Below are 22500 nucleotides of genomic sequence, written 5' to 3' on the forward strand. Positions count from 1 at the left end.
ATTTATATACGCGTGCGGGTGAACGTGTGTATGTGTACATATACATATATATATATACACGCATATGTATTCTAGATTTTTTGCGACTATATCGAAGAAGAAGAACGCGTTCTTCATAGAGCAAGAAGAAAGAACGATTTCGTCTATTCAATAGCTACATTTTTCTTTTATTTTCCTTTCTTCTTTTCTTTTCTCTTTCTTCTTTTCTTTTTTCTTTCTTCTTTCTTCGTTTTTCTTTTTTTTTTCTCGCGAGGTAAAGCGCGCATGCTCTAGAAGGTTTCCTTCTTTCCTCGTCTTTCATCCCCTCGTACCATCGGTTCTCGGGTCTCCCACCATTGAAAATCCTAGTCGGAGCGAGAGAGAGAGAATATATAGATAGATAGAGATAGAGCGAGAGAGACGGAGACGAAGAACGAGACTTGCGCTCTCTCTGACGGGCGTCGCGAGAGTGACCGAGCAACCGTGTGCCGCGCCATTGTTGAAAAGGGCAGCGCTGGAGACGCACGCCGAGGCTCGGACGTCCGCTCACGGAGTTTTTTTCCCCACTTTTCACCGATCCCCCGATTGCTGTGATATTAGATTCTTTTTTATACACCCTATATTAGGTGAGTGCCAATATAAAAGAAACAAGTTCAATCTAATAACAACGGATCAGTGATAATCTAATCGAGTATATATGTATGTATGTACATATATATATGTATATATATATATAATGTACATGTACATACGTGTATATATCTTTATATATATATAATATGTATGTAGGTATATATATATCAAGTGCATACACGTCTCTACGCGTTAAGAATATCGCGTTTGGAGAAGAAAATTCCGGAAAATCTTTCTCGAGACCGGCTGACATGGCGCGGGCGTTTCCCCTCCGCGTTCGGTTCGTTTATTATCGCACGTAACGATTGTAAGGTTAACTCGGTGATAAATCGTGTTAATTCTTTATTCATTTATATATATATACGTATAACGTAACGCTTCGAGGACGGGATCGTTCGATGGGACGGAAACCTTCGCGCTTTTCCTTTACGAGCTTTTTACCCATCGCCATTTTGTCCGGGTGCTAGTTCGCCGTCGGCCATATTGCCATCCACGTCTCGTCACGTCTCCTCTCTCTCTCTCTCTCTCTCTCTCTCTCTCTCTCTCTCTCTCTCTCACTCACTCACTCACTCACTCACTCATTCTTTCGATCTCTTACTCTGCCGTATATTCTCGCGCATGTACGTACGCATACGTATTCCTCTCTCTCTCTCTCTCTCTTTCTCTATCTATCTACCCATCTATCTGTCTGTCTCTCTCGCTCTCGCGTCTTTTTATTCTTTCTCTTCCTTTTCCCATCTTGCCTCTCCTTTCCTTCCACCGAGAAGACCCGACTAAAAAATTGAACCGTACAGAGGCGTGTCATGTTTTTCTCTCGCGTCTGAGCGAACGACGAGCAAGAACGATACAAAATCGAACGAAATTATTTGTCAACAATTTGTTTTCCTTTCACGCACGTTGCACCGGGGCGCCGTCCTGACGTAACAACGCGACTCCGGCAGCAGATAACAATATAAATAGATTACGCAATCGGACAGTCGCTCTAACTCTTTCTTTTTCTCCTCGTCGTCGCATCTTTCTCTTTATTCGTTCGTTCGTTCGTTCGTGTGTGATTTCAACAACGTATAGTTCGTCTCTCTCTCTCTCTCTCTCCCCCTCCCACCACCTCCACCTCCTTTACCTCCACACCTCCTCACCGTTCCACTTCCACCCCTCTCATCTCGTGCGGATTACCCGCGTTTCTCGACTCTCTGCGCATGTGAGAAGAGAGGGCAGGATCGATTTGCCGCTTTATTGCGCGTCTCTCTGATGTAAATCCCGGTGACGTAAATCAGCTTGTTCTCTCGTCTCGTCTCGTCTCGTCTCGTTTCGTTGCGCCACGATTCAACACGCTCGCTCTTTCTCTCTGTCTGTCTGTCTGTCTCTCTCTCTCTCTTTCTTTCTCTTCTCTCTTTATATCTATCTTTTTCTTCTTCCCTCTTCTTCTTCCACCGTGTTTTTTATTCTCTTCTTCAAATCGTCGTCCCTCTACTATATACGGATTTCATTAACTCGAGCCCCAGGCGCCATGGCAACTTCTCGTCGTCTATTATCAATCCGCGTTTGGATCGTCGTTCGCAATTCTGCTGATTATTTTGAAAGATTTTACGGATAATCTATAGAGAGAAATAAAGAATAAAAAAAGATCGAGGTTAGACTGTCACATTTATTCGTTTATTTCTTTCGTACGATTCTTCATTAGACTCACGCTTGTCAGTTTTTTTTTTTTTTTGTATAGATGTGTACGTACGTACGTATGCGTATATAATGATTCTCTCTCTCTTTCTCGAGTGATCGATCGTTCGTACAATTTCGTTACGACATAAATCAAAAATAAAAAAGAGAGGAAAAAGAGACAAAATTAAGAGAAAAAAATAAAAATTGGGGATAGAAAATTTTTTTTCCGGGGCCTAGAGAATCGAGCAAACGCCCCTGAGTCCCAGGGGGCCTCGAGTCGGCGCGCAAGTCGTGCGCAGAAGTCGACTTTCCGTGGTGCGCGTGCGCGGTGCTTGCGCGTCCTCCTGCATCATCCCCACTACCAAGTTGCACGGTTATACCGTTACGAGAGGGACACGCACAAAGGAAAAGGCCCAGGAGAGAGAGACCGTTCTTCTAAGCGACGCGCTTGCATCACACGGCCATTTTGGAAGCTTCGGTGCTTCGTTCCGGAGCTTTCGAGACCGCGCGGCCGTGCGTGCTTGGTGTTCCATCGAAAGAGGAGGAGACACGGTACACGGAAAGGAAGGAACACGCAAGAAAGAGACGGAAAGGAAGATAGACAGATAGACAGACAGATAGATAGATAGATAGATAGATAGATAGATATATAGATGGAGAAAGAAATATAGAAGTCGATATAGTTAGGATATAGATGAATAGAGACAGATAGATGGATAGATATATAGACGGGATAGACGGACGGAAAAATAGAAACGTGTGGTGCCGTAAGTGCGCTGTGTTCTGTTCGGTTCGATGTACGATTTAATTGTTAAACGTGGAAAGTATAGATAGCATCGGGCGTGATCGTGAATATCGTATTTCGTCTTCCGTCGTTTCGATTACGGGCTCTCGTATACATACGCATCCAAAGAGAAAAGAGAGAGAGAGAGAGAGAGACGCGCACGCGCGCGTACGCACACACTCACACACATGCTGCGACTCCATCGTCGGCATCAATATTCAACACGACAAACTTCTCCTGATCGATCAACCAACAATAGCCGTGTGTGGTTCTCTTTTGATTTCGCAGAAACGAGGAAACGATACCAGAGAACATGGAGGATGACCAGCAGTTCTGCCTTAAATGGAACAATCATCAGAGCACACTGATACAAAATTTCGACACGCTTTATGAAAGCGGTACGCTGGTCGACTGCACGTTGGCAGCGGAGGGGAAATACCTAAAGGCCCACAGGGTAGTCCTCTCCGCGTGCAGTCCATATTTTGAGGTGAGTTCTTTCTTATCGCTTTTATGTAATACCTTGTTTTCCTTAATTTTTTCCTTATTTATTATCTTATATATATATATATATAAAATCTAATACGAACATAATAAGTACGTACATACGTACGTATCTTACGTTGCGTGATTTTTATCTCATATATATGTAAATTTATACGTGTGTATATTCTTGGTTTGTTTTGCTTTATTTAATGAGATAACCATTTTCACGTTAATTACCGGATTAACTCGTGAAAAAAGTAATTCGATGGTATAAAGCAACTTTTTTTCCTTTTCTTATCTTCTCTTTTCAATGGATTAGAAATGTATTATTCGGTATTGCAGGATGGAGATCATCGGTGTCGTTTGTGTCCTCTCGCTCTTCTTTCTTTGTTTTTCCTTTCTTTTTCGATGCCTCTCTTTTCTCTTTGTACAGAGTCAAATCAATACCAAATACATGGGTGAAAGAGAATGACAGAGAGAGAAAGAGAAAGAGAGAGAGAGAGAGAGATAGATAAACAGTGAGAGATGAGAGAGAGAAAGAGAGATAGAGAGAATGAGAGAGAGAGAGAGAGAGTAAAAGAGGGAGAAGGACGGAAGGGGTTCGTCTGCCACCGCGCGTTTGTAGGGGAAAGGGGGCTTGTGTTGAAACAAGATGGCCGCTCTACTGTACTTGCTGCTTCTCTCTCTCTCTCTCTCTCTCTCTCTCTCCCCTGGTGGGAGAGAGCGAGAAGCAAGAACCAGACATACCCCCTCTCCCCTCCTTACTCTTGATCAATACAGAGAAAGCAAGATGGCTGCTTTCCAGGGCACTTCCCTGGGATTTTACCCTGAACTCCATTGGTGGTAGGGGCAGGGGAGAGGAGAGGGCAGGAGGGAGGGTTTAGGGAGCGGGATCTGTTTCGTATATCGATTGAATTTCAAACTATAGTTACATTTACATTGTAGCATTATTTAAAGCATCAGTGTGATATATTAATTGGTTTTATATATATTAGTATTTTCGTTATTAATATATGCGCGTCTGACTCCTATTTTTTATTTATTTATTCATTCATTCGTTTATTTATTTATTTACTTGTTTGTTTTTTTTTGTTCTCTTATTTTCTTTTTCCATCGTAAGGTGTAATTGTTGATATCTGGAAGATGATAATTTTCGTTTTGTTTGAATTGTTCAAGCAGACAGGAAGGAACTGAGAAAATTCCTAGATGATTTTTCAGATCGATCCCTTTTGGAAATTTCTTAAGCTTAGGCTTTCTTGCAAGCCCGGCTTGAATACGAACAACGAGAACGAAAATTGGCGCAGAATTGTTCTCGATGTAGAGTAAATTGCATTTTTGATATCATCCAGGAACTTTTGGTCCAGCCTGTATGAGTTTACGAGTTTAATGTAGTTCCTTCATATACATATGTATTATGTAATGTTTGGGTTACAGAGAGTTTTAACGCATACGTATAATACGCGTGTTTATCTTGGATCAACTTTGATGGTATGTTACGATACGATTATAACGAATGTTTTGATTTGATTTCAGGGCCTCCTCAGCGAGCACTATGATAAGCACCCTGTATTCATACTCAAAGATGTAAAATTTAAAGAATTGAAGGCGATGATGGATTATATGTACAGGGGAGAAGTGAATATCTCCCAAGACCAACTAACGGCACTCCTTAAGGCTGCCGAGTCATTACAAATTAAGGGCCTTTCGGAAAGTAAAACGGGCGGTGGTAACAATAAAACAGTTTCGAGGGTATCTAAAGTCGCGCCACAGCCGAGGTCATCGCCGTTAAACATTTCCTACGCGTCTTCCGGTCTCACCATTGAAAGGAACAGAGTTCCTAGACAGGCACAAAGTTCTATAGGGGATTTGCCCGAAGACTCGCACAGTCCCCAAATACCTAAGGAGCTTTCCTCGAGGTGAGAGAGATATCTCAATATATTTTCTTCTTCTACATTTTTTATTTTTATATATATATATTTTTTTTTAAGATATCCGTCATAAAAATAAAATGTAATTGGACAAAAAAAAAAAAGAGAAACGGTGTTCGCGAAATTTTACGACTATTATTTTTTAAAACGAGTATTGTATTATCCCACAGGGAGGGCTCGCAAAGTCCAACATCAAAGAAAAGAAGAAGACTTAGAAGAAGAAGCGTCGGTGAAGATAATTCCGTAGAAAATCACGAAGCATCGAATTCAAGCGATATACCTCAACAAATGGGCGTGCCGGCACTTGCGATAGCACCTGTCGCGGACGAAAAAACGAACGCTGATCCCACGGACTCCCTCGGCAGGTCAGCTTTAATGACGCAGCTGACGAAACCTGCCGATGAGATGCTTCAGGTTAGAGAGATCAATTCTCCCACCTGTCTTTATTTTTTTTTTTTCAATCTTTTCTTTTTGTACAAGATGGTCGCCAAAAATCCTTCTAGGTGGTCCAAAAGTGTGTTAGTTTTCGGATGATTCGGTAGGTTTGGAAAAAATGATTTTTATGATCATTCAGGAACTTTTGGCTCGCTTAGAAAATTTTGGTCTTCATCCTACGGTATCGATTGATCATTGAAAAAAAAAAAAAGAAAATGAGAAGAGCAGATATTATGTAATAAAAGCATTGATTCTTGCCAACGTATAATGGAACTTGGATGACATTTATATTCAATTTCTTTCGCGCGTTGGCATATTAAACTTCGTACTTTATCCTGCTGCTTGTTAGCCTCATCGCATGCTCTCGCAGAGGGGAAACGGTGCGAGACAATTTCACTATACTTTGTACAAATTTTTTTTTCTCGTTGTCGTTGTTGTTTTATTCGTTTGGTTTTTTTTTTTTTTATTTATTAATACGAGGTTTATTAACGTCGAATCGTAATTTATCCTTAGATACCACTCGAAAATCCCGAGCCAAATGATAATCTCATCGAGCCAAAGTCCGAGTATTTGGAGGACCAAGAAGAAAGCGTTGAGGATCTGACCCTAGATGATGATATGAATGATTTGAATGAAATTGAGCAGGATACGAATAGGGCCGGGCCGTCCCATGATAACTCTCAACATCCTGGTAAGCCATCAGAATTATATAAATTAATTTATTTTGTATTTATTTATTTATTTATTTATTTATTTACTTACTTACTTATCTATCTATTTATTTATTTATTTATTTATTCAATTTATTTTTATTGTTCTTGCCCCACCCTTTTCCTCGTCATTCTTGATTCTAATCTTGGATTTTGATGACCGTAGCCAAATGCATGTGGTTTAACGAACGTCGAGTCGTCTATATCTATTTCTGCAAGAAAAAAAAGGAGAAAAAAAAAGAAAAGCAAAAAAGAAAAAGAAGTAGCAGTAATAATTTAGCTCTTAGCTTTTACGTAGACGAGCATATATTCGGTGGACGGTTGAAATATTCAAAGACTTTAAAACACGAGGGTCTCGCACAGAACAGGTCACTTGCCTATATATATATATATATATATTTATATATATAATATATAGAGATGTATACGAAAATCAGCGAATCTTCTATCCAAAAAGAGTCCTTGGATAGAAGCAGAGCTTCCATACGAATTAGAATTCTAAGTTCCCAGTTAGAATTCTTTATCAGGTGTTGCGTCAGACAATCTTCATGATTTTAGGATTTGGGACTCATTCTCTATCTTTCTCTTTCTCTCTTTTTATCCATCTGTCTCTCTCTCTTTCTCTCTCTTTTTCTCACATTCTCTCTCTCTCTCTCTCTCTCTTTCTGTCTGTTTATTCTCTAAGATGATGATGATGATGATAATAATAAAAAAAAAAATAAAAAAAATAAATAAAAAATAACAACAGCAACAACAATAATCATCATTATTAATCATCATCGTCACCGTCATCACGAAATAGGGCCGATAAGAAAAAGCAAATCTGATTGATTGATTGATTGATTGATTGATTGATTGATTGACGATTGATTGATTGATTGATTTGGTGTCGCGGTTCCTTTCGTTGTTATGTTTTCTTGGTATATCATTTAAAAAAAAATAAAAATACAAAAGAACGGGATAAATTAGCCGACACACTAGCTTGGGTTTCCTCGTTGCAGGTGGGGGGGCGGGAGCGCGGTCTCGAGGGTCGAGAGGGAATGTAGGTGGTGTTGGTGTGGTCGTTGGTGTCGATGGTGGTGACGTTGGTGACGTCGTTGTTGGTGAGGACGTTGGTGGTGGTGGTGCCGCCCTTTGGGCGTCCCATTTCCTCGATTGTAAAAAAGTGCCGAACACGAGACGTCCTAGGCCAGAGGTTGACGTAGGCGCGTTGCTTAAGTCACTGGCTAACAAACAGGGGAGAAAGTATAGTTTAGATTCGGTTAAAATGTCATTGGAAGCTATATTGCAACAGGGCGTTAGCACCACTCAGGCATCCGAGATGTACGGGATCAATCGGTCGACCCTCCAATTCTATTTGAAAAAGTTGAACGTCGTCAGGAGGAGATGGAGACAACAGCCTAACACCTTGGTCCAGCCTAGACAATCTTAGTGTGTGTGTGTGTGTGTGTGCGTCCGTCGCATCGTCCGCGCGCCTGTGTATGTGTGTCTCTCTTCCGATATATTACGTTACATATATTATTACGTGTCGTCAAAAAATCAATAAGAAAATATGAAACTTAATGAAATATAAATAGGAAACAGAAAGAGAACGTTCAACATCTTTTTCGTCCTTCGACGCGAGAGAGACGATCGTGTTTTATGTTTATATGGGATTATGAATTGTAACGAAAAAAACAAAAGAGAACAAAAAAAGAAGAAGAAGCAAGTGACTGTTCGATGTGTTGTAACTAAGTTTTTCTTCTGATTAATATTTTTGGGCTCTCGAATTCACAAATCTTCATTCTATTTTTTTCTTTCTTTCTTTCTTTCTTTCTTTCTTTTTTCCTTTCTTCCCATCTTTCTTTTTTTCTTTCTTTCTTATTCTTCATTTTTGAGAACCCAAGCTTTCTTCGATGTGTGTGCATTTGCATTATAGTACCATGAGTATGTATATATGTATGTATATAATATATACATACATACATATATACATATGTATATATATATATATATAAAACATTTCTCTTTAAGCTCCGGCCTTTTTGCGTGTTATTATCTCCCCTCTCTCTTTCTCTCTTTCTATTAAGACACACACACACATATATAAATGCACACATGGACACACACGATCAAACGAAACTCAAAGAGAAAAGAATATTTTCTAATCTCCACGCTATATAGCCAGAGCTTTGAAATTTCTTCTTCAAGAGATACATAGATCGCAGGACATACAAACAAATAAGAAATAACTCTGTATATTAACACATCTTTGAATCTTTTGGGCTTCTTTATTTTTTAAGTCTCCCTTTAGGTGGGTCAAAAGTTCCTTTAATTCACGTGATATTAGGAAATCGATGGATCTTAGACGACTTTGTTCAAATTGACGTGGAATAGTTTTGTTTTGCGTTTAACGCACAAAAACGCGAGACGCTTTATAGATCCTCGTTTTTAAACTTTTGAATGAAGCTATTTGATAAATGGAGCATCGCGTCGATCAGTAGTATAATATATAGTTAAGAAATTTTTTATAGATTTGTTTGAGACGACGTACGATGAAACGCGTTAGAGTAAAATGTCGCTTGTTGGTGTGTGTTTGTTTGTATGTATATATTGGGAACAAGAAAAGGGACATTTGTAAATTTTGTCTTAGTTTAATCATCATCATCATCATCATCATCATCATCATCATTATTATTATTATTAATCGAAGAGTACTTGCATAAAATACTACAAATATTAAAAATCAATAATGTTTTAGTAGAAAGTAGAATTGAAAAGGCAGACTTAAATTATTTAACAAATTTGATTGATTTTTTTTTTCTTTCTGAAGTTTGACTGAAGATCATATATATATATATATATATTTTTGCATCAGCATGTAGTTCAAATTCATAAAATAAAAAAAAAAAAAAGACGAAAGGAAAAGTATAACATTATATTCGTAGAAAATGTGTTATCGGTATATGTGTCATCAATTATGTTGTATAGAAAGATAACTCAAATGTGAGAGCCCATTAATTTTAATTTACAGATACTGCAAGTGCTAATTTTGTTTCTTCCTAGAATACTTTTCTAGATGAATGGATATATAATCTTTTAGCATTCTGTTGCAAACTATTTGCATAAAGAGATTATACTTGTATCGTCTACCGCGTTATTAATATTTGCACGTAGAATATTTTTCAATGTATATATGTATATATATATATATATATATATATATATATATATATATAAAGAAAAAGAAAATTCAATTTCGCTACATAGTGTTTTTTCTAACTATAACTCTTCGATTGTTCACTCTAAACAATTTTTAATAATAATAATAAATTTCGTTTAACACTGCATTGTTTTGAAATAATTGCATATGCATATGTGACATATTTTAACAACAACAAAAAAAATGTGTTGAGACATGCACATACACACACTGAGAACAAGCGATCCATTTCACGGTATATATATATATATATATATATATATATATATATATATATATTTCAACGATGTGTTAATTACATTCATTATTTCTCTCTCTCTCTCTCTCTTTCCTTTCTCTCTTTCTCTCTCTCTCTTTCTCTCTCTCTCTCTGTAAGTGTCGATATAGTTCACTTAACAGCTAGGCTGTGTATAAATGCATTTGGCATTGTAATTAAAAGCGTCCGTGAGAAAAGTATGTATGCTGTCGCCTGTATATAATATGTATGAAAGTGCGTGTATGTATGTGTATATGTATGTATATATATATATATATATATACATGTTGAGCATTAATTGCTCTCATGAACGATTGTGTAAGATATTCGCGTTTTATCTGTCGTCGTCATCGTCCTCGTCGTCATTGTCGTCGTTGTTTGTTGTCAGTGAGCGAAGATGATGAAAGAAAATAATAAGAAGAAAAAATTGGTCTAGTCGGGAGTTTTACACCCCTGCGATTTATAAATGTTCGTTCGTTAAATTATTCCCGTTGTATAAGAGACAGACTGATGACCGATCGATAATCGATCACACCCTCTCTTTTTCTCTCTCTGTCTTTCTCTCTCTCTCTCTTTCTCTCACTGTTTCTCTTTCTCTTTCTCTCTCATTCTCTCTTAGGTGTGATTTATATACTTCTATCTAATTCTCTGCTGCAAAGAACCCTTACGTTTTAGTCTTATCACGTAAATGACGTATTTTGACCGTCTCGCCGGATAAATCGTGCCAATATTTTTCTTTTTCCGTCCTCGTTTTAAAAGGAAACGAAACAATAAGGAATAAAAAAAAAGAGACAAAAAAAGAATTAAAATAGTAATAATAATAATAATAATAAAATAATATTAATAATAATAATAATAATAATAATAGTAATGATAATAGACCTTCTAATGATGGATAATGAATGAAAATAAAGTATATCACCCTTTTGTTCCTATATTTCTCGTTATTATTATCATTATTGTTATATCTTTTATCTTTTTTCTTGTTATATATACTGAAAATAATTTAAAAGCCAGTGATTACGAAGAAATTTATTCGTTCTTCCTTTCTTTTTTTTCTCTCTCTCTTTTTTGCATTTTTTCTTTTCTCTTTTTGTTCCTTTTCTTGTAACGTCTCGTTTAGATAGAAGAGGTAGGCTTTTTATTACAACCCTCTATAATTCATCATAGTTGTAATTTTTTTTTTTTTTTGGTTTTTTTTCCTCTTTTTCTTTTTCTATAGAAAAAGAATTATTCGATGTGAAGATCGTGATTATTTCTTATATTAGTATGTTTAACTTATATTGTAGTACTTTAAATATATACTACTTATATTAGTATATATAAGTAATACTTCATATATAGAATATATATATATAATGGTATAATCATATTATTATATAATGAAATTTATTAAGTGCAGAAAATGGGTTAAAAGCTTCAAAATTATTGAAAAAATCAATTAGTCTTTTTCAAGACTTTTTAAGTAGTAGTAATTAAAGCTTACAGTTTTATAATTTGATTAATTCCAAATCGATTAGAAATTATTATTATTATTTTTTTTTTTTAAACACACGAGTTTGTTAAAATTTACATGACATTATAGAGGGTTATACATGGTTTTCTTTTTTATACCAATTATTATATTATTTTAGAATATGTAGTTGGTGATTTAATTAGTTGCTTTCTCTATTCTTGGAACGTTCGAAAGAAACGTAATAATTAATTAATTAGATCTAATTTGAAAAATTGATACAATTTGATCAAAATTATATCATACGCACACAGGCACACTGACACATGTTATTAAATATAAATTTATATTTGGACACATTGTTCACCGGTCGACGTAATAAATATTATTGCACGTGCATGCAACTTATGCAATTTTTCAAGTTACAAGATCGATCAAAAGTTCCAGAGCTCTTAATTTTCCTACTGAAAATCTGAGGAACAAAATTAAGAAAAAATTGATTTATAATATTTAGAAAGTTTTCGCCATTTCTGTGTATTACTTCAAAACTTCAAATTATGATTAATAAAATAATGAATATTAAGCCGGTCTTAACAATGTGTTAACACTTAGCCAACCGAATGAGGAAGAATCTCCTTACTTTAAAATATGATTCACCAGAAATGCTATCTCAAGATTAAAAAAAAAAAAAAAACCCAAATTAGTACAAACTGTAACGGGTGGAAAAAAAATATCTTCACCGAAAATCTAGAGTATGTTCAGGTAACAATAAAAAGTGGTTATACGCGATATATTTGCGAATACCGTAATGAATGAAAACCACCATTGCATAAACCGACCTGCTTCGAACGATAGCACACTGTTTAAAAAAATATTAAAATGAATCGTCAATTTTTAATTTCGCGCTTGAGTCGTACTATTTATCTTCAGTCATCTTTAATATTTTTAATTGTCAAAATCTGTCTTTTGCATAAATTACAAAAAAAAAAAAAAAACGATTGTTATATACTTCTAATTTCATGGTTTATACGAACAATATGTGAAATCATTAAGCAAAATCGTGTTACCGAAAAAATATAATTGAGCGTTTAAATAATTTTTAGATTCGTTTGTTTTTTTTTTTTTAAGTAATCGCGAGAAACTCTAGGTTGGCTAAGAGTTTAAGATATACATATGTATGTGTGTGCGTTTGTACGTCACACACACACACACACACACACACACACACACACACACACACACACTGCGCGCGTGTGTATGTTAAGAGAAAAGCTAACGATAGAGAATTAATATTAATTTGTTTCTTTGTCGTTATTTTTTTTTTCACTTTTTTTTTTACCCATTTTTTTATTTTTTTTTTATTTTTAATTTATTAGCTGGCCTTGCAACATGGCACGTTACCGGTGATCGAAGTAACGCGGGTGGTGTCGTGGGTTCGGTGGCAGGTGCACCAGGAACGACGGACGAAGTCTTTCTTGCAGCCCAGGAGGCCGCCCAGGCCCACCGCGACTCACAAGGTAGGCTCATCTACGGCATTTTTCATCTCTATCTGGCCACCGTAACAATGGGCACTGTGATAATTGGCCATAACGGAGAAAAAGGAAAGGTTCTTTCTTTTTTTCTTTCTTTTCTATTCTTTTTTTTTTCTTTTTTTTTTTTTTTTTCTTTTTAACGATCAGTCTACGAAACGGACCGTTCTGGATAGGAGGATATATATATATATAAAAATATTAATATCGGATAAAAACGAATGCAAATCTTGCTGATTGTTGCAAAAAGAAATTACGGTTCCAAATGTAAAAAGAAAAAAGAATAAATAAATGAAACGAACAAAACGATAACACGATGACTGCTTTTCACCGAATGAACTACGAATAAATTTTCTCTAATTTTTTTTTTTTCGAGATATAATTTTTTGTGATAAAAAAAAAAAAGGATAAAAAAAAATATCTTCTATGCGGAGATATTATCATACGTGTGTTCGTTCGAGAGAGTTCATTCGGGTTTGAGAAGAGTTGACAAAGTCGGATTAGGTAAAATCAATATTTAAATAAAATAAATAAATAAATAAAAATGAGAGTGCCAATTGCGCAGGTGGGTCAGGATTTTTTTTTGTTTTGGAGGGAAGAACATCATCATTTTTCCCTCCGCTGTCGGATAACGTGGTACAAACTTAGATTCCGGTATGTTCAAGTGTAGCACGGTCTCTGAAAAAAAAAAAAAACCAATAAAAACGACTTACATACGTATATATATATATATATTACATATATATATATATATATGTATGTAAATATAAGATATATGACGAATATATACACACACACACAATATATATATATATATATTTTATTCAGGGCATGTAGCTTCCTTGTTTCTTCAATATATATATATATATATATACACAGTTATATGAATACATATATATATTTATGTTCCTCTGTGACATATATACTACACTCCCTCGTATATATATTATTCTCTTTACGTATATATAATCTCTTGTCTAATTTTCTTTTTTGTTCTTTTTAAATATCCGAACGAGCGATGCCACGATGCAATCAATGAAAATGTCCGACGAAAGATAATTTGAACTTTTCAATGATTTCTTAATTTAAAGAATGAAAAGAATTTGTTTTCCTGTTTATTTTATTATTTTTGTTTTCATAGTCACTTGTTCTACTTCGTGGACATATTTGTTAGAGTGTGACGCGACGTCGCTGGTTAAAAACACCTCTCTCTCCTTCGAAAAGGAAAAATGAAAGAAGAGAGAACGACTCGAGCTCTTTCAAAAAGCACACACACATTGGACGGAGACGCTTGATACTCGGTTGAAAGAATAAGAGTTAGAATAAATTCAATTAGAATCTTCATATTTCAATGATCTTCTTTTCTTATTATCAACTAATATTATTAAAAGTAATATTCTAAATTAGCAGCTAAATAGGAACAGCGATAATCATTTCATGATAAAAGAAGCGAGTAAATACAGTGAGATAGCGCAAGAAACACCCCCTCCTAGGTGCAGTAGTATCGAACGAGAAATAGAATCACCGGTATTGTAGAGATCGTTTAGAGCGAAACGGGATGAAGGTGAACGAGGAAAGAGAAAGAGAGAAAGAGATATAATCTCTGGAAAATTAGAGTCGCATGAAATAACACGACATTTAATTCGTCGCTTTTATCTAGATATATATATATATATATATTTATCTAGAAAAATAATTTTTTTCTTTTTTTTTTTTTCTTTTTTTTTTTTAAATATGTATATAAATAAGATAGGTAATGGTGCGAAACTCTCGTTGGTGTCCTTTTCTATTGAAATGAAATGTTTAAAAATCGTTTTAAAATTGGTTACGTATTTCGTGATAATTAATATTATCTAATTATAATGCAGGTATGCAATTCTGCAATGCAGATTGAAAAAGTTGGTCCAGTCGTCGTCTCATCGTCGTCATCATCTTCATCGTCATCGTCATCGTCATCTGTGAGGTGTGCTCGACAACTCAAGATATTTTCTTCCATGAGAAAAGAGATATATAATATCGGAAGATAAGATCTTCTCCTTCTTCATTGCTGCTCCTGTATGCGAATTGCCTTGAAGTTAACAAAAAAAAAAAAAAAAAAAAAACAAGGGCGCGGCTTTCTCCCCCTTCCTCACCCGTATCAACACCTAGTAGTTGACCTTGGACTCGATAAACTTGTCGTTTTACTGCAATCGTCATTGACTTCTAACTTTTAGAAGCGACGTTGTAAACTTTTCTAATAGCCACTGATTTATCTCTTCCATGGAAGTATTTTCAATAACGACTAACTCGAATCTGTACCAGTCAATTTTTATATCGAAATAGACCAATCACATGGTCTCCGATCGAATTCCAAGAAATATTCTCTCTGACCACGAAATTTCTTTTCTTGATCAGCGTTTGCTGATCCCAAATACTCCACAACAACAGCAACCAACAACAACTTTATAACAAATAACTTATATCGTTGGACTTCATTTTAAGTTCCACCGCAATGTAATGTGTCCAAATCGTGTAATATCTATTTTTAGATAATGTGTGTGTTCGAAAAGAAACACAGGTGTGGTACATCTATAACAATGGGGCCTAATTTTCTTCTTCATGACGATGACACTCCTCTGGATGGTCATCAAACCGCATCGAAGATTGTATCTATATTATTATCGACGATTAGGTAACTGTGATCTTCAGCCATTTGGCAACAAAGAAACTGATTCCACATAGGAGAATACATAGTTGTTATTCAGCTGTCGGCTAATATTACTCTTCTTCTTCTTCTTCTTTTTTTTTTCCTTGTACGTTGCATCTGCCAGTAACAGCTGCATCCTTTAACGAGCAGATGTTAACATAGTTTTTTTTTTTTTTTGCTAAACACACAATTTTCTTCTAGAGTATATAAGACCACTCTGTTATCCTCTGATATTTATTGATTCTAAAATACTGTGTTTAATAGGACACCATCTTGAGAGTTGACCATCAGCAATTTTTATTTCTTTTTTCGTAGAACATGGAGGAGGGGGCAGCAGGGACATTTTCTATTATCGGACACGCGATTTCTGAGAATTTTTCTTACGTTTTAAATGAATACTATTTTTTCTCTTAGTATATTTGTTTCTGTGTGTATATATCTATACCACATATATGTGTATATATACATATATACACACGTACATAGAGAAAGAAGTAGAGTAGGTGATCGCCCAATTACACAGAGGTGATCCAACGTGGGAAGCAAGGTAATTCAGGAGAGAGAGGAGCGATTTTCTCTGTCAATGCTAGCAACCATGATGCCCGTTAAATAATATCGCGTGTCGCACTCATCCAATATATATATATATATATATATATAATAATAAATGAATAAAATATGGAGGCTATCATTTGAAAAAATAAAATAAAGAAAAGAATAATTACATAGGATAGAAATTTGTATTGTGGAAGATCGATCGATGGGCCGATTTAGTGACGAGTAATAATACACTTGTATAGATTAATTCGTTAAATTAATTGTTGTTTTTTTTTTTTTTATTTATATTGAAAATGAGAGAAGGACACGCGTATAAAACGGACGCATGCTCGCATTGACGGCGGAGGTCGTTTTTTTCACTGTCAGAGACTTTGTTACCTTGAATAGTTTTATTCTAACACGCGCTCATGCGCGCGCTCTTGATGATGATGATGATGATGATGATATGGCGATGATGACGACGAAGATGACGACTACACCCGACTACGTGATGACAGTATTAAAGAGAAATATGAACGAATAGAGAGTTTTAGAAACCTTTGCTATTTTTTCTCTTATAATTTTAATCGTCGGCATGTTGATGTATCGATCATTTCAGGCCCGGTTCTATGAATGAATTATATTCTATTCGACGATATAGATTACGGTTACAATGTCGATGCAAATTCGATTTCTTTTACTTTTCTTTTTCTACTTTTTTATTTACGATACTTGAACAATTTTTATCTCCATTTTCTCCCGTTTGATATTATCGAATTTATTCTTTCTTTCTTTTTTTTTTGCTGCTTCTAGGCAGCTCGATCTTTTCGTTGTCAATTATTTCAATTAAATAATTCACTACTTTTTGCATTTTTTCCCCCCACCTTTTTTTTTTTTTTTCTTTGTGAAAGGCGGATTTGCGAGAGATCACGAATAATCAGGGAAGAAAAAATTAAGAGAGAAATAGAGATAGAGAGAAATTGAACAAATAGAATACATGATACACGTGCTCAAGTATACTATTACTATTACTATTATTATTATAATAGTTCGTGCCGTAATATTAGAACCGGATTTTGTGCCACGTTGTTCGCCAGCATGTAGAAAAAAAGAGAGATAGACGATTCTCTTTTTTAAATGTCCGTTGTGAGAAAAGAGACACACGCCCAGGGCAATGGCAAAAAGGTTTTCGAAAGTGTACATCGCGCGCATCCTGTCTAAAGAAAAAAGAGAGAGAGAGATCGAAAATACAGAACACACGTATGAGAGTACAAATGAAATGAGAAAGTAAAATATAGGGTGTGCGTGCGTGTTTTGTACGCCTTCGATCGTTACTTGCTATTGGGCCTGGACGAGATAAACGAAAACCCTTTCGGATCCCAGAGAAAATAGAAAGAAAAAAAAAAACAACAAGAAAAAGATTACCAAAAAAAGGATGAGATATACACACACTGTCCCCCCACCCCCACCCCATTTTGATGTCGTGGGCGTGATTTTTTTTTGTTCGCCAGATTCTTTCCTTTTTTCCCCCCTCCCTTTTTTTTTGTTTTTAGTTTTTAATTACTGTGTTCACCCATACGTGAACGAAATATACGTGGGAATCTTTTTCCACGTTATCTTTTTTTCTTGACAATATAAGTTTGTCGAGAGAAAAAAATGTTGAAGTCGATAACGTACGGCCAGTTAGTTCCGCATACGTCTCTCTCATGTTTTTATCATTTGCGTTATTATCATGCTCCATCGTAGAAATCTCATTTCCTCTTCCATTTTTCATCGATTTGCACGAGAAAGATTATAAAGAAACAAAATTACAGATACGAAGAACAAATTTCACATCTGTCCTTTTGATTTTTCGCTGACGTTTGTTTGTTTGTTTGTTCGTTTGTTTTTTCTTTCTTTCTTTCTTTCTTTTCTTTTCTTTTCTTTTCTTTTCTTTTCTTTTTTTTTTTAATGTACATGTATTACTTTTTCATTGTCGAACTCGCTTCTCGATCATGTGCTGCTTCTCTTGCGACCATTGGTCTTGCGATCTTATTGAGCGGAAAAATAAAATGATGAATAAATAAAAAAAATCCTTCTTTTTTTTTTTCATTTTTTCGTTTCTCTATATAAAGATATGTAAGAAGGAAAAGTTCACGATGGGTAATCTAAACAGTAAAACGGTCAAACTCGTAATGATGGAGATGAATTTTATAAATGAATTGTAAAAGTTTTTTCTTTTGATTGAAACAAAATGGCGAACGAAAAATAGTCACGTGTCTTACTAGTCCACGTGCGCGCACGATAAAAGCGCACGTGGGCACCCTATTTTCTTCCACGCGCACCAAAACAATCGTAATAATACCATCCCATCTATATATCTCTCTCTATATATATATATGTATATATATATATATAAATATATACTTATATATGTGTATATATATATATGTATCTATATATCCCTAAAATATATACATACATTTATATATATTTATATCTATATATATATGTATCTATATATTTATATATATACATATATATATATATGTGTGTGTGTGTGTGTATGTGCACACGTGCGCATAAATCACGATGTGCCCCAAGAAAACGACATATATATATATAAAGAAACAAATAATTTTTTTTCTCCCTTGTCCATATCCGTGTATGCGTACACTCGATAGTTTTTAATTCCATTGCGTTGTGCCATTTTTTGCGTAATTCGTCTTGCATGCCACGCTTTCCTTCGGTAGTGTAATTTACACCTTTTTAACTCTTACGGAAATGCACGAGGGCTGCGCGTTTTTATTATTATTCTTGTTATTAATATTAGTAATTTTGTCAATCTTTGTTCTCATCTTATACGTGCGCGTTCTTTATACATATACATATATCTATCTATATACAAAAATGTATATGTATATTTGTACGCGTCCGTATATACGTATATTTAGCGAGAATAATTGAGAAATTATTAACGCACCCCCTCGCGCAGCTCCGGCCATTTTTTTTTACTAACCCACGTGTACATAACTCGCTTCTTTGTTCGTAACGCATAAAACATCAGATATTTGATTATTAACCCGATTACATACCTATATAGTTCTCTTTTATATATATACTTATTCGCATATATATATATATATGTATACGTATATATGTATATATATGTGTTTATCTATCTCTATATATATGTATATATATATGAAGAGGAAGATCATATATATATATACACATACTTCGTATATATAAATATGTTTGTACACATATATTTATAATACTGTTTCTCCTCTACTTCTCAATATATATATATATGTATATGACTTACATATATTATATATATATTTATATATATATATTTTTTACATATATTTATATATATATATAAATTACATTATATAAACGTATATATTTATTATTATTACTATTACTATATTATTATTATTTTTATTATTATTACTATTTTTATTATTATTACTATTATTATTATTACTATTATTACTATTATTATTATTATTATTATTATTATTATTATTATTATTATTATTATTATTATTATTATTATTATTATTATTATTATTATTATTATTATTATTATTATTATTATTATTATTATTATTATTATTATTATTATTATTATTATTATTATTATTATTATTATTATTATTATTATCATTGTCAGTATATTATTCTTCTCATGGTATTGTACTTTCTCGTTATTAGACTTTCGTTGTTGTTGTTGTTGTACCATGCCATGTCACGAATTTTTGCTCTTGTAATTATCTTGCTCCCTCTTGTGTCTTTTCACCCTCCGAGTGTTTAGGAGAGAGAGACGATCGAAAAAGAAGAGAGTTGTTGTTAACGGATAAACGTTGCAAAAGCAAAACAAAAGTAAAAAAAAAAGTTCAAAAAAAAAGTCAATACGAACGAAACAAAAACAAATATATGAATGTAACAATAATATCGGGGTGTGTTCGCTGATAAGTAAAAGAAAAAAAATATATTTTTACACGAACAAAAGTAATCAAACAAAGATAATCGTAACTCGAGAGGGGGAAAGAAACGCGACACTTTTCGAGAAATTAGAGCGCGCCACGGTCGAACGATTTTTCGATCGGGGCTGCAGCCACATTTCTCTGTACTCTTCCTTTCTTTTTTTTTTTCTTCTTTTTTGCTTCCTCTTTAAATCCTCCCTCTCGAGAGGTTGTTTTTTTTGTATTAAAACGAAGAAAGAAGATTATAAAATTTATAAGAAGAAAATGAAGAAGTAGAAGAAGGAAACGAAGATGATGATGATGATGATGATGATGATGACGACGACAATGATGATGACGACGACAATGATGATGATGATGATGATGATGATGATGATGACAATGATGATGATGATGATGATGATGATGATGATGATGATGATGATGACAATGATGACGACGACGATGATGATCTAATCAAGAAGGAAGACTTCTAACTCGAACATCACGCCTTTTGCGTTGGTGATCGAAACATTCGCGCATCGATTTGTTTTTATTGTTTTTTTCCTTTTTCACTCTCATTCTCTCTCTCTCTCTCTCTCTCTCTCTCTCTCTCTCTCTCTCTCTCTCTCTCTCTCTCTCTCACTCTTTCACTCTCTCTCTCTCTTTCTCACTCTCACTCTCTCTCATTCTCACTCTCTCTATCTGTCTCTTTCTTTCTCTCTCTCTTTCTCTCTCTCTCTTTCTCTTTTTCTCTGTCTCTCTCTCTCTCTCTCTTTGTTTTTTTGATGATATTGTTGTTGTCGCTCTCGTTGGCCATTTTGTCTCGAGAGCGCGACATTACTTTCGCGGTTTAAAAACGCGTACGCGGTTTTTAAAAAATTTATTTCGAACGCGCGAATCCGCGCGGTCGCGCACTCTCTCTCTCTCTCTCTTTCTCTTTTTTCTTCTTTTTTTTTTGGTTGAGTGAGACGGAGTATGGACGAGAGATAGATGGAGAAAAAGAGAGAGAGAGAGAGAGAGAGACCTCCTATATTTTCGTTTAATATTTCGTTTCGATTAATTTCGGACTTTTATCGCGCGCACATTTTATTGCGCGAAACGCGACGTCTTTCGTCTCTCTTAATTTTTTTTCTCTCTCTCTTCTTTCGTGTTTTTTTCTTCTTTTATTTTTTTTTTTGGTTTTCGAGGGGGTGGAAGATCGAAGAAGAGCCAACTCGAAGAGTATGATGTATCTTTTGGTAAGCTCTCTGGATTTTAGTATATTTTTATGGTGAATTTTGGTAAGATTATGGTTATTAGAAAAGACGAAAGGTAATTAGAGATAATTGGGTTAAAAGACAGAAACAATTAGGTTTAAATGCATTGTGAATATTTCTATCACGACTTTATGTTTTTTTTTATTTATTTTTTTTTTTTAATTTTTTTTTCTCTTTTCTTTTTAGTTGAGTACAATCGTTTTATACATTTTACATCTATAACATAACTTCGAGACTTTCTGTTTTGTTGTTATTGTTATTGTTCTTGTTGATTCTTTTTTTTTTTTCAATTGACTCTGGATAGCTCGTGAAAATGCGATTTTAAAGTCGAGCCTCGATAAATATCGTTTTTGGTTTGGTAAGACGAACGATTTTATCGGCTCGTTTTTAAATTTTATTTCATTTTCATTAGCCATCTTGAGTACACTCGTACGAATGTGTGTGTGTTTGTGCGGATGTGTGTAAGAGCGAAAGAGGAAAGGAAAGGATGGAGGAACGTATGAGAATATTTTTGAACGTTTGTGCGTGTGCGTGTGCGTGTGTGCGCGAGTGGGTGGTCAATGATTTGTGTGTATATATATATATATATACACACACACATGCGTATATATATATATATATATTTTAATTTCTGACGTTGAACAATATACAATCTTTTTTCATCTAGCTCGCACAATAATTTATTGGGCAATTTTCGTAATCAGTTTTGTCTGTATTTTTTGACAAAACTGTTTCCGGCCCAAAAAAAATTTTACGATATTTTCTTTCGTCGCTCTTATGAAACGTGATTTCACGTACGTCACATATATGGAGATTGCAAAATGTAACAAGTTTTTGTTGGGTCGACTCAAAAGTAATTTTGAAATTTTTGAGCGGATCTCTCACTGTTTTGTTACATTTTTTTAAAACAATCTCTTACACGCGAACGGAGTAGTGATCTGGTGAGATATAAAGGATTAGAGAAAAGAAAATTTCGAAATTATTCGAAGCGTGAACTCCTCCAAGAGAAATCATCGG

At 34.6% G+C, this 22500-nt stretch overlaps 1 protein-coding gene across 44 annotated transcripts in view; it reads left to right on the plus strand.

Annotated features, from left to right (window-relative positions):
* Window positions 1-22500, plus strand: part of LOC122633700 (longitudinals lacking protein, isoforms A/B/D/L) — a 268756-nt gene that overhangs the window by 1314 nt on the left and 244942 nt on the right. For 42 of the 44 annotated variants that reach the window (XR_006328170.1, XM_043821944.1, XM_043821940.1 and 39 more), the window contains exons 2-6: window positions 3341-3539; window positions 5069-5451; window positions 5634-5877; window positions 6412-6589; window positions 12896-13036. Coding sequence is in view for 43 of the 44 variants with exons in the window: in XM_043821944.1 (XP_043677879.1) it covers window positions 3366-3539; window positions 5069-5451; window positions 5634-5877; window positions 6412-6589; window positions 12896-13036 (1120 nt within the window). In the remaining variant the exon portion in view is untranslated. Of the gene's footprint in view, window positions 1-413; window positions 606-2061; window positions 2243-3340; window positions 3540-5068; window positions 5452-5633; window positions 5878-6411; window positions 6590-12895; window positions 13037-22500 lie in introns of those variants that run through there. The other 2 variants (XM_043821941.1, XM_043821942.1) reach the window with 2 other exon arrangements.

The sequence above is a fragment of the Vespula pensylvanica genome, chromosome 13 (assembly GCF_014466175.1).
Source record: "Vespula pensylvanica isolate Volc-1 chromosome 13, ASM1446617v1, whole genome shotgun sequence".
NCBI lineage: Eukaryota > Metazoa > Arthropoda > Insecta > Hymenoptera > Vespidae > Vespula > Vespula pensylvanica.